Source organism: Lithobates pipiens, unplaced genomic scaffold, assembly GCF_037356315.1.
Source record: "Lithobates pipiens isolate NorthernLeopardFrog02 unplaced genomic scaffold, aLitPip1_a1.2 Scaffold_18, whole genome shotgun sequence".
Taxonomy (NCBI): Eukaryota; Metazoa; Chordata; class Amphibia; order Anura; family Ranidae; genus Lithobates; species Lithobates pipiens.
In genome coordinates, this window is record NW_027507758.1 from 166,035,662 (window position 1) to 166,047,681 (window position 12,020).

The 12,020-nt window shown below is 46.9% G+C and overlaps 1 protein-coding gene across 2 annotated transcripts in view; it reads right to left on the reverse strand.

Moving 5' to 3' along the window:
* Positions 1 to 12,020, reverse strand: part of ADGB (androglobin) — a 422,031-nt gene that overhangs the window by 91,410 nt on the left and 318,601 nt on the right. For both annotated transcript variants that reach the window (XM_077486347.1, XM_077486346.1), the window contains exons 26-27: positions 1,802 to 1,989; positions 919 to 1,103 (exon numbers count right to left, since the gene is read on the reverse strand). In XM_077486347.1, the coding sequence (XP_077342473.1) occupies positions 919 to 1,103; positions 1,802 to 1,989 (373 nt within the window). The remainder of the gene's footprint in view (positions 1 to 918; positions 1,104 to 1,801; positions 1,990 to 12,020) is intronic.

Sequence of the window (12,020 nt, forward strand, 5' to 3'; positions counted from 1 at the left end):
GTAGACTTTAAATAAGGGGAGCTCCCAGGTCTAGATAATAACATACTTGCATGTTGTTTATTGTACTTGACTGTTGACTTATGTTGTGCTGACGTTCTACGTTGTAACGACAGTGCAAACTCTGTAACCACCTATTTGCTATATTTTCAGTAAAAGTATTTCTGTTTAGTACAAGTGTGTGGCCTACTGTCTTTCCCCACCAGGTGGAGCCAGAGGATCCTGAGGGATACATACAGGTACATTATACTGTTTACATTGTACTGTATAATTATTGCACCACAGTTGTGCCAAGGGGACAGAGTTATACAGAAGGGGGGTTTCTCAGTAGAGTGCAGGCCCAATTCAAATCAGCAGCTCCTTCGCGGGTCAGTGCTACATCTACAATCCTAATTTTTGTCATTTTAATATCAATATTCGGCATAGTACAGGAAGAGGCATTGCACAGTGCTATAAATAAAAAAAAAGCTTCCAGATAGGAGGCAAGGCACAGAGATATCTTCTTGCATGGGGTTGCTTCTCTTTCATTAAGTGATCACACTTTGTTCATGTTCTAATGCTTAGGCCACAGTAGAAAAAAAAAAACTAAATGTTAAAGTTCTAGATATGGTATCTGCATAAAAAAATTAGTTCAGTTGAATTACACATTTTTGGCAGGTAAAACACAGTTTGTAGAGATTATTCAACTACCGTATGTATTTAGCTGTTTGCCTACACTTAGTTGTTAACATTAAATAATATATATATATATATATATATATATATATATATATAAATCATTAAAATGAATATATATTTCTTTAGCTACAGATATTCACAGAACTTTTTTTTTTCTGGTAAAACATTTTTTCACAATTCATAACCACAAATGAATAAATTACACATTATAATGCATATAGAAGCTGGTAGAACATTACTTACAATAAGAACTTAATGGTCTTTCATTGGACAAAAAACAAAATGCAGGAATCACTGCTTGCCCTTTGCCGGTGACACTTGCAACTTCTTCATCATTATCAAAGATCTGCACCTTGATGAATACATCTGACTTTGAGGTATGTACGTGAACTGTTGCAATATGCTCTATTGCTGCTTTTACGATGTACCTTTTATCACAAGGGCAGAACACAGAATTCATTAAGTTACAGAAACAGCACAGACAGGACATGTCCTTCTGACAGATTTTGACAGGAGATTTATGGCTTTGTACAAAGAATGAATAACCTATGTGTTGAGAATTTTATCTAAAGATGAAACAGAATACTTTGCATAATTGTCTAGTCTAAACTGAAAGTAGTATTGTATAAATCTCTTCAATACAAAAAAACCAAGTTCAGTAACAAAATATGACATTGGAAAAGGAAGAAAAAATGAGTACATGGCTGACCTAGCCTGATTTCAGCATTTACAACTCTCATCACATCACATCTTCACTTAATTTCCTTGATAACAAAAAGCCTTATCCAAAAAAGAGTTCTTGTCCTTCTGTGCAGTAACCCATTGCAACCAATCAGCATCTAGAAATTGGCATTTAAGAATAAGTACTGAATAAATTTAAATAGTTGCAGAGACCAAGTGACTGCCTGTAACTAAAGCACAGGCCATGTCACTGGGCAATAAAACAAAGATTGGCTAAAACAAATGTGATAAAACATGTGAAAAAATAAAAAATGTGATAAAACAGGTCATCATCTGAACAACTGGGGGACATTTAAAAAGTGGTGAATGTGAGGAGTTAATGTATTAAAATTTTTACGTGGTAGTTCCCAGGCATTCATCTAATGAAAATCCCATTTACACTTACCTAAATATCACATCTTTGCTTTGAGGTATGTAGTAGTCTCTGATTTCTCTTGTAGAAAAAGAATTGTTTACCGCGTCACGGGACAGTGAAAGTAAAGGAAAACAGGCACCAATAAGCCTTAATCTCCATTTCCCAGCAGATAAAGCAAACTCCCCAGTATGTGCCTCTGCCATAAATGTGTATCCCTTCTGTAACATGAACATAAACATTGTTTTACTCCAAAGACAAAAACTATAAAGTTAAAATAGTAGTTCTGATCCACAGAGTGTTTTTTTTTTTTTTTTTAAACTATAGTATACTTATGCTGGTAATATGAAAAAAATTCTGTTAGGAAAATCACTTTTTTGCTTTATACTGGTAAACTGCAATAGGTGGAAGCACTGAAGGACTTTGTGATGACATATTGTCAGGATGGGCATGCAAGTAGAAAAGATAACTCCTCTGGGTGGATTTCTGTGCACAGGCTAAAACATATACCCTTTCGTGCTTGCATGAATACTCACGCACGCACATGAGCCATTGCGAATTCCAGTGATGGATGCTGCCACCAAATGGGCTATTTAAACTCAACCAGTGCTCAGAACCAGTACTGATTTGTCTTCAGCCTCCTGTGTAACCCTTGAATCTGTACCCTGCTTCCAGTTGGTGACCCGGCTTGTCTTGACCATTCTCTGAAGTCCACCTGCATTGACCTCGGCTTGTCCCCTGACCTCTGCTTCTGTCATCTGCTTTGGCTCTGTCAGGTCACCTGAGACCCAGGTGACAGATGCACTCCGTAGGAGTCGGAAGTGCACCGCTAGGTAGTGGACCTTAGGACTGACTGCTGCAGATTGTACCCAGGGAGATTCAGGACACAGGTCTACTGGATCACTAACACAGATCTCAGTAGGAGCTAGAGCAGAGATTCCCCAGGGCGCAGAGTCTAAGAGCCAGCAGGTGTTCACCAGAGCCTTCAGTGGTGAGGATGGACTTGGCTGCAGTCTGGCTCCAGGTCGCGGCCCCTAGGGTCTCACAGCTCACACTCACAGTAGACTACAGGAGAAGGAAGCAGCAGGCTGGAACAACAAGAATATTAAGGGGATAAGGCAGAGGTCAGGGCAACTAGCAGACAGGAACAACAGAGTACACGCCAAAGGTTCAGGGTCACAGGCAGACAGGGATGGTCAGAGACATGTCAAAAGGTCAAGGTCACAAGCAGACAGGAATCGTTGAGAACACGCCAAGGTCGGTAACAGAGACAAACGAAGAGCACACGGCAATCAGGAAACAGGAAGCCAAACACACAATGGAATACACAATGGTTGATCAGAACTGTTGGCTAGCAGTGCTCAGGTTAATTTAGGGTTCCCTGATAGGGCCTGGGGTGGAGCCACGCTTAGAGGAGAGGTTATAAAAACCACCAGGTGGAAGTGGCTGTCCTCTTAGTCAGAACATATGAGGGGAGGTAAGCAACCAGAGGAAGATCACTGCATAACCATGACAGTACCATCCCTTTTACGAGGCCTCCCCCTCCCCCGCCTGGGTCAAGGCTTAAAGGGAAACTCCAGATGGAACCTCCTCAACAGACGGGGAGCAAAGACCTCAGATGCAGTGATCCAAGACCTCTCCTCAGGGCCAAACCCTTTCCAATGTACAAGGTACTGAAGAATGCCTTTACGGAGTCGGGAATCCAAAACTTGACTAACCTCGTATTTTAGATTATCCTCAGAGACCGGAACCGAGGTAGGGAGAGGACGAGAGGACTTGAGGACTAAAGGCTTTTTAGGAATGGGTAAGGGCATGAGAAGATCAGGAGTCTAAGCAGGGTCCCCCAGACCCTTAAAAATGAGCTGGACATCTAGCACAGGACCATCAGACTGGGCAGGGGTCAGTGGATCCCTGAGGTCAGGTTGGTTAGAAGGTTACATGTCACAAGAGTTAAGCTGGATAGCTGAAACACAAACAGAATGCAGGGAGCCCTGAGAAAAAGATTGAAAACCCCACCTGGCCGAATGAGGCAGTCTATCCAAAGGATGGATTGAGCCTCTTAAACGGGTTTGAACGGACATAGTAGCAGTAGGGTGAGGCCAGGTTACAAAAGGTCCTGAACAAGAAGCAGGAAGCTCATTGGTCATGGGCTGGACTGGCATAACTGGTGCAGAGGCCGACTGAATAGTATTGTCAGGTGTAGCGACCATCTCAATCGCATCACAGGGCATAGCGACTCTGGAACTTGCAGACAAGTTAGCCTGGCTGTGCGTCCAAGGGAGATTAGGGACAGGCAATGGTAAATGGCTGATCAAACTGTCAGGTCACCTGAGACCCAGGTGACAGATGCACTCCGTAGGAGTCGGAAGTGCACCGCTAGGCAGTGGACCTTAGGACTGACTGCTGCAGATTGTACCCAGGGAGATTCAGGATACAGGTCTACTGGATCACTAACACAGATCTCAGTAGGAGCTAGAGCATAGATTCCCCAGGGCGCGGAGTCTAAGAGCCAGCAGGTGTTCACCAGAGCCTCCAGTGGTGAGGATGGACTTAGCTGCAGTCTGGCTCCAGGTCGCGGCCCCTAGGGTCTCACAGCTCACACTCACAGTAGACTACAGGAGAAGGAAGCAGCAGGCTGGAACAACAAGAATAGTAAGGGGATAAGGCAGAGGTCAGGGCAACTAGCAGACAGGAACAACGGAGTACACGCCAAAGTTTCAGGGTCACAGGCAGACAGGGATGGTCAGGGACATGCCAAAAGGTCAAGGTCACAAGCAGGCAGGAATCGTTGAGAACACGCCAAGGTCGGTAACAGAGACAAACGAAGAGCACACGGCAATCAGGAAACAGGAAGCCAAATACACAATGGAATACACAATGGTTCATCAGCACTGTTGGCTAGCAGTGCACAGGTTAATAAAGGGTTCCCTGATAGGGCCTGGGGTGGAGCCATGCTTAGAGGAGAGGTTATAAAAACCACCAGGTGGAAGTGGCTGGCCTCTTAGTCAGAACACATGAGGGGAGGTAAGCAACCAGAGGAAGTTCACTGCATAATCATGACAGGCTCCTATTTCACTGATCAGTTCCAGACCTGGTTTGTTTCTTGACCATGCTCCTGTCTGTGACCTGTACCGGATCCATTCTATCTGTGAATGACCCGGCCTGCCAGACTCTGCCACTATGTCTGCTGTCGCCAGTACCATCTGTCTACCTGCTTGCCAAAGCCATCTGATGACATTTTCTGCCCAGCGTGGACATCTGCCCTGTTGCTAGCAAGACCTGCAGGCACTCTTGCCACTATGTACTTCTGCGCCTGTCTATACTATCAGGGGTCCCCGAGTCAGAGGTTTAAGAGAGGCCTTCCGCATTATATCAGGCTCTACTAAAATATTACGTGGATCAGGATATAATTAGTAGGGTATAAACTACAGCAGCCAATCAAAATTCATTCTTTTCCAACCAAATTTACAGTATCTCACAAAAATGAGTACACCCCTCACATTTTTGTAAATATTTTATTATACCTTTTCATGTGACAACACTGAAGAAATTACACTTTGCTACAATGTAAAGTAGTGAGTGTACAGCTTGTATAACAGTGTCGATTTGCTGTCCCCTCAAAATAACTCAACACAGAGCCATTAATGTCTAAGCTGCTGGCAACAAAAGTGAGTACAACCCTAAGTGAAAATGTCCAAATTGGGCCCAATTAGCCATTTTCCCTTCCCGGTGTAATGTGACTTGTTAGTGTTGCAAGGTCTCAGGTGTGATTGGGGAGCAGGTGTGGTAAATTTGGTTGAAATGGTATGTATATGCAATCCTCATTTAGACTCTGGTGAATAGAAATTCAATGTATACGAACTTTACAGAACAAATTATGGTTAATTTCACCGTATTCAAAAAAAATACATACATTTATCAAAATAATATTTCTAATATAAAAACAGATATAAAGCAGAGGCATTGCATCTGAAGGTAAATTCCCCACAACTACAGAATAGCCACATGTGCTTTCCACAGGATAGAAGCTTTAGGGTGCCTTGTTTCTTTTGCTAAAAACTATGGATGAATAAATGTAATGTATTCACAGCAGGGAATTCTTAGATATGCCCTTACTCAGTGCCCCCAGAGAGTGACAGCTTTTGAAAGTACAGGGGTGTACTATTCTATGCTTTTAAATAAAACAACACTGATGTTTATCCAACACTTTTAAATAAAAGAGAATTATTGTATTTTTATCTAAAATTCAAAACCCAGCACCAGCTACAGTAAAACACAGAGCCACTTTCAGGATTGTATCCACGTATCTCCCTATTTTGAGTAGATTTCTTGTCAGGATATAGCGAGGAACAGAAAAATGATCAAGCATGGTCATAGACAAAGGCAAAACATTTTAGTTGAGTGAAGGCTTGTGTTGATGCCTGTGTCTTCCTGCTCTGGTGAGAACTGCACAGGAGAGACAGAAAGTGAGGGGAAGTCAGAAAAGGAAACTTGACAGAAATAGACACTCTATTCAAAAAATAGGATTCATTGCCGGACACAGCATCTTCATCTTGACCTTAGGGTTATATTGCCCCTTTAGGAGAGGACTAGGCAGAAAGTGTTAAAAACAGCAACACTTGCACAGCACCGTTCAGGGGCTGGCCCTACTGGCTATAGCCCCTCACACTGCATCCAACAGCTCAGATCGTCAAAAGCAGTACAAACATAAATAGGAGGGGTGGGTGCTGTGTCCGTCAATGAACTTCAGAGAATAGGATTTTATGGTGAGTACAAAAATCCTATTTTCTTTTTTGTTCATTGACGGACACAGCATCTTCATCTTGACCTTAGGGACGTCCCCAAGCAGTGTCAAAGAAACGAGGGGTGGGAACAGCAAGAAAATAACTCCACCCATAACAACCAAAGCTCCTCAAAGGAGGAGTTGCAACCTTAAACAGCCGCCTGCAAAACCTTGCGGCCGAAGCAAGCATCTGAAGATGCGCTCACATCAACCTTGTAAAATTTTGTGAAAGTGTGAATGGACGACCAGGTCGCCACCTTACGCACCTGGGAAACAGACACTTGATGTTGGAAAGCCCAAGAGGCACCAATTGCCCTGGTAGAATGTCCCATGACAGGAAAGGGAGGCGTCCGTCCCCTTACGGCATAAGCCTGAACCACAATCTGATCCATTGAGAAATGGTGGCTGATGAGACCGCTAGTCCCTTCTTTGGACCAGCCACGATACAAACAGCGAGTCCGACCTCCGAAAATAAGTCGTAGCAGACAGATACACCCGCAGAGCCAGGACCACGTTCAAGAAATGCAAAGCCACCTCTTTGGGGTGTGACGGGTGAGGACATAAGGAAGGAAGCACAATGTCCTCATTTAGATGAAAGGCCGAAACAACCTTTGGCAGAAATGAAGGCCGCTTTATCCTTGTGGAGGATCAAGTAGGGAGACTTGCAAGACAAGGTCGCAAACTCGGAAACCCTACTGGCAGATGTAATAGCTACTAGAAAGACTACTTTCTGAGAGAGTGTCAAGGGGGTCTCCCTAATGTTTTCAAACGGCAGTTTCTGAAGCACCGAGAGCACCAGATTCAAATCCAACGGAGGTAGCGGTGGTCGTACCAGAGGGGCCACATGTCGAACCCCCTGAACAAAAGTACTAACCAATGAATGAGTCACCAAGGGTCGCTAAAAAAAGACAGCCAAAGCTGATATCTACCCCTTGATGGTGCTTAAGTCAAGTTTCTGATCCACTCCTCAGTGCAAAAACAGCAGGATCCCGGAAATCGAGTATGTGCGCAGGCGCCACCCCCTCTGCTCACACATGGAGATGTAGGCTTTCCACATACGATGATGAATCTTCTGAGAAGATGAAGCAGGATGAAGTAAAGCAGGATGAAGTATTGGACCCTGCGACAGAAGGTCCTCTCGCCTCGGCAGTTGCCAAGGAACACCCGCCACCATTCGTACTATGTCAGCGTACCGCGGACACCGAGGCCAATCTGGGGCAATCAGAATTACCGGAATCCCCTTGGCCTCCACTCTGCAAAGCAGACGTAGAATTTTGAGTGGGGGAAAAGCATAAATTCGCCGATAATGCCCCCACGGAGCCACCAACGCGTCCGCGTCCACATCCGCCCAGGGATCCTTTAACCGGGCCACAAACCTCTGTACCTTCCGATTGAGTCGAAAAGCCAGGAGATCCACATCTGGTGTGCCCCACCTTAGGCAATGGAGCCGAAATACATCTGGATGTAGCGACCATTCCCCTTGGTCCAGCATCTGACGACTTAGGTAGTCCGTTTGCCAGTTTTCTACGCCCGGAATGTACACGGCCGATGAAGCCGGTGACCTGTCAAATACTGTCTCCCGTCGGATAGTGTCCGCTGTGTACTGCACATGCGCAGTACACATGACAAGCAGATTCCGAAAATATCCAAAGATGAACACTTCGCTCGGCTCATTTTATTCTAACTCTATGTCCACTTGGATGGTGGGGCTTGCACCTGGACTCACGGTGCAGGCGCCGTTCATCTTCGGAGATTTTCCGAATCTCCTTGTGCTCTGTACTGCGCAAGCGCCGCGCCTGCGCAGTAGGGGCGGACAGTATTCGATAGGCGGACCTTTTTGGACAGAACACCGGCACACGCGGCTGTCAGGATCAGCTGCTAGGGAGACTAGACACGTAGCTACACAAGGGAACTGAGACCAAACAAAGGATATATATATTAAAGTGATATTTATTTATAGTGAAACACAGCAAACCATTAACACAGCAAACACAGCACACAGTAAATGTGAACATAAACAAACCCCAAAAGACAGATAACAAAAGGAACCTAACTACTATCTATATGCAAAAACCATCTAAAGGACAAGGGTACAGGGAATGCAAGGTTGCAAGGAAGGGGGCTCTAAACAGGGTACTCGGATAGAAGCAATGCAGGAACAAGGCAAAGCGGTACAGACTGGATCAAGCTAGGCACAGCCAGTGAGGAAGGGACCAGAATCGTGACACACCAGGGGAAGGCAGGAGAAGCCTTAAGTAGCCCCCAGGCAGCTGAACATTAATTAGCTTGATTACACCAGCCTGCTGGCTCCTGGGTGACACCTGCTGGTGGACACTGGAACTGCAGCAAACAGCCCAGAGCAGGATAGTGCCACCAGCAGGCAAACTTAATCCTAACAGATTCCCCCCCTTAAGGAGCAGCCTCTGGACGCTCCACAGGGCCCCACCACCAGGGTCTGCAAGCTGACTGAGCACTCCACTGTCCATGTCTGAAGGTCTGGTGAGAACACCCACCACCGAGGTCCCAATACTGGCTGGGTTTTCTGCTGGTCAGATCCCCAAGGAGGCGCAACACCAAAGGCTTATTCTCAAAAGCAGCCTGTGTCCCAATTCTGGGACACCAAAGGACACCCGACCGCCCAATGCCAGGGTCACTGGTCCGTGCAGGTACCCTGATACCAGGGCATCCCTTCACGACTGGACCTTCTCTCCCTCTGTTTCTAGTGGCTGCTCTGCACGGTACTTGTCCCTCAGGTCTGCCTTGCGCATAGGTTACCCCACTCAGGTCCACAAATGCACCAGAGATCGCAGAGATGACTCCTGGGTCAGGACAAAGCTCAAATGGAACACTGTCTTTTCCCATGGGACCTCTACTACTGGGGCTGTAACAGCAGATGTGGCTCTCAAGTTCAAAGTGGAGATATGGACCTCCTGGCCTTGGCACAACAGGCTCCACTGGCTGCAAAAAGAACTCAGGATGAGCAAATGTAGGGATCTTGACCCACCCAGACAACCCCTTTAGGCCACATAACACAGGATTTTTAGTGGGAGTTTGACCCAGTCAGAGCCCAGCTTAACAGCAAGTAGGGATTTGGCATAGCCCAAAGGGGCAGTAGCCCCGGAATCAGCATAGTCCAGAGGGGCGGTAGCCCCAGAATCAGCATAGTCCAGAGGGGCGGCAGCCCCCGGAATCAGCAAAGTCCAGAGGGGCAACGGGCACCAGATCAACAGGCTGGGCAGCGGGCACATCAGACTGGATAGCAGCCCAGGAACCAACATAGTCAAGCTGGGCAGTGGCAGCCTGGGAACCAGCATAGTCAAGCGGGGCAGCAGCAGTCTGGGAACCAGCCATGGCAAGCTTGGCTCAGACAGCAGCATGGAGGAGGCGTGGACCCCATCGGCAGGCGACATCAGCATGGAGGAGGCGTGGACCCCATCGGCAGGCAACATCAGAATGGAGGAGGCGTGGACCCCATCGGCAGGTGACATCAGCATGGAGGAGGCGTGGACCCCATCGGCAGACGACATCAGCATGGAGGAGGCGTGGACCCCATCGGCAGGCAACATCAGAATGGAAGAGGCGTGGACCCCATCGGCAGGTGACATCAGCATGGAGGAGGCGTGGACCCAATCGGCAGGCGACATCAGCATGGAGGAGACGTGGACCCCATCGGCAGGCGACATCAGCATGGAGGAGGCGTGGCCCCCATCGGCAGGCGACATCAGCATGGAGGAGGCGTGGACCCCAACGGCAGGCGACATTAGCATGGAGGAGGCGTGGACCCCATCAGCAGGCGACATCAGCATGGAGGGGGCGTGGACCCCATCGGCAGGCGACATCAGCATGGAGGAGGCATGGACCCCATCGGCAGGCGGCAACATGGAGGATGGCTGGATCCCATCAGCAGTAGTCTGCATGGAGGAGGTCTGGATTGCATCAGCAGCAGTCACCTGCATGGAGGAGGATTGAGTGCATCAGCAGCATTCGTCTGCATGGAGGAGGACTGGATCGCATCAGCAGAAGTCGTCTGCATAGAGGAGGACTGGATCGCATCAGCAGAAGTAATCTGCATGGAGGAGGACTGAAGTGCAGCAGGCACTGGATCGTGAGAACAGGATCAGCAGGCAACATGGATAGTGGCACAGGTATAAGAGCAGGAGACGAGTTTTGTTTCTTTTTCTTTGGCTTAGATATCGGAGACCTGCACGTAGTTGCCTTGTGCTGACCAGACTGTACTGATGGCAAGGTAGTAACAGTACTAGGAAGAATAGAAGGAAGAGTATTAGAAAGGCAGGAAGGGGCCTGAGATGTTGCTATGGGTGACGGCACTGCAGGGGGAGCTTTCAATGGATTGCATACAGAGGAAGTGTGCTTACTGTTGGCAGGGTGCTTATGTGACTCATCTTGCACTGGGTATAGGATCTCTGACCAAGCTTGTAGTAAAGGTTGAACTAAAGTTAGTTTGTCTCTCTCTTGCTCACATTGCTCAATTAAACGGTGCACAGAAGCAATACATTCCAACACCACCTGTTGTGGATAGGCTGAATACTGCTGGAGAAACAAACCTGCTCAATGTTTTAGCAACCATCCCAAAAATCCAGCCTGGTACAAAGTGAATGGAGGAGTGAACATATCATGGCCATGTGGGGTAACCTGAAATAGTAGCTCAGAACAGACCTGAATGAAAGGTTGTATTTCACAAAGTGAAAATCTACCCTCAACAGTTAGGTATGTGCAGTCAAAATCCCTTCAAGCAGCTCTTCCTCAGTGAGATCCTGCCAAAGTGAATTACACAAATCCTTATCCTCTACTGCAAGTTGCACAAGGCAAATAACCTGCACTCTCAGCATTGTGAAAGGAAAAGCAAAAATCCAAAGCAACTGGCTCCCAGTTCCCAAGTGTAGCTGATCTGGTCGTTGGTGGGTGTCACGATTATGTCAGGATCAGCTGCCAGGGAGACCAGACACGTATCTACACAAGGGAACTGAGACCAAACAAAGGATATATATATTAAAGTGATATTTATTTATAGTGAAACACAGCAAACCATTAACACAGCAAACACAGTACACAGTAAATGTGAACATAAACAAACCCCAAAAGACAGATAACAAAGGAACCTAACTACTAACTATATCCAAAAACCATCTAAAGGACAAGGGTACAGGGAATGCAAGGTTGCAAGGAAGGGGGCTCTAAACAGGGTACTCGAATAGAAGCAATGCAGGAACAAGGCAGAGCGGTACAGACTGGATCAAGCTAGGCACAGCCAGCAAGGAAGGGACCAGAATCGTGACGCACCAGGGGAAGGCAGGAGAAGCCTTAAGTAGCCCCCAGGCAGCTGAACATTAATTAGCTTGATTACACCAGCCTGCTGGCTCCTGGGTGACACCTGCTGGTGGACACTGGAACTGCAGCAAACAGCCCAGAGCAGGATAGTGCCACCAGCAGGCGAACTTAATCCTAACA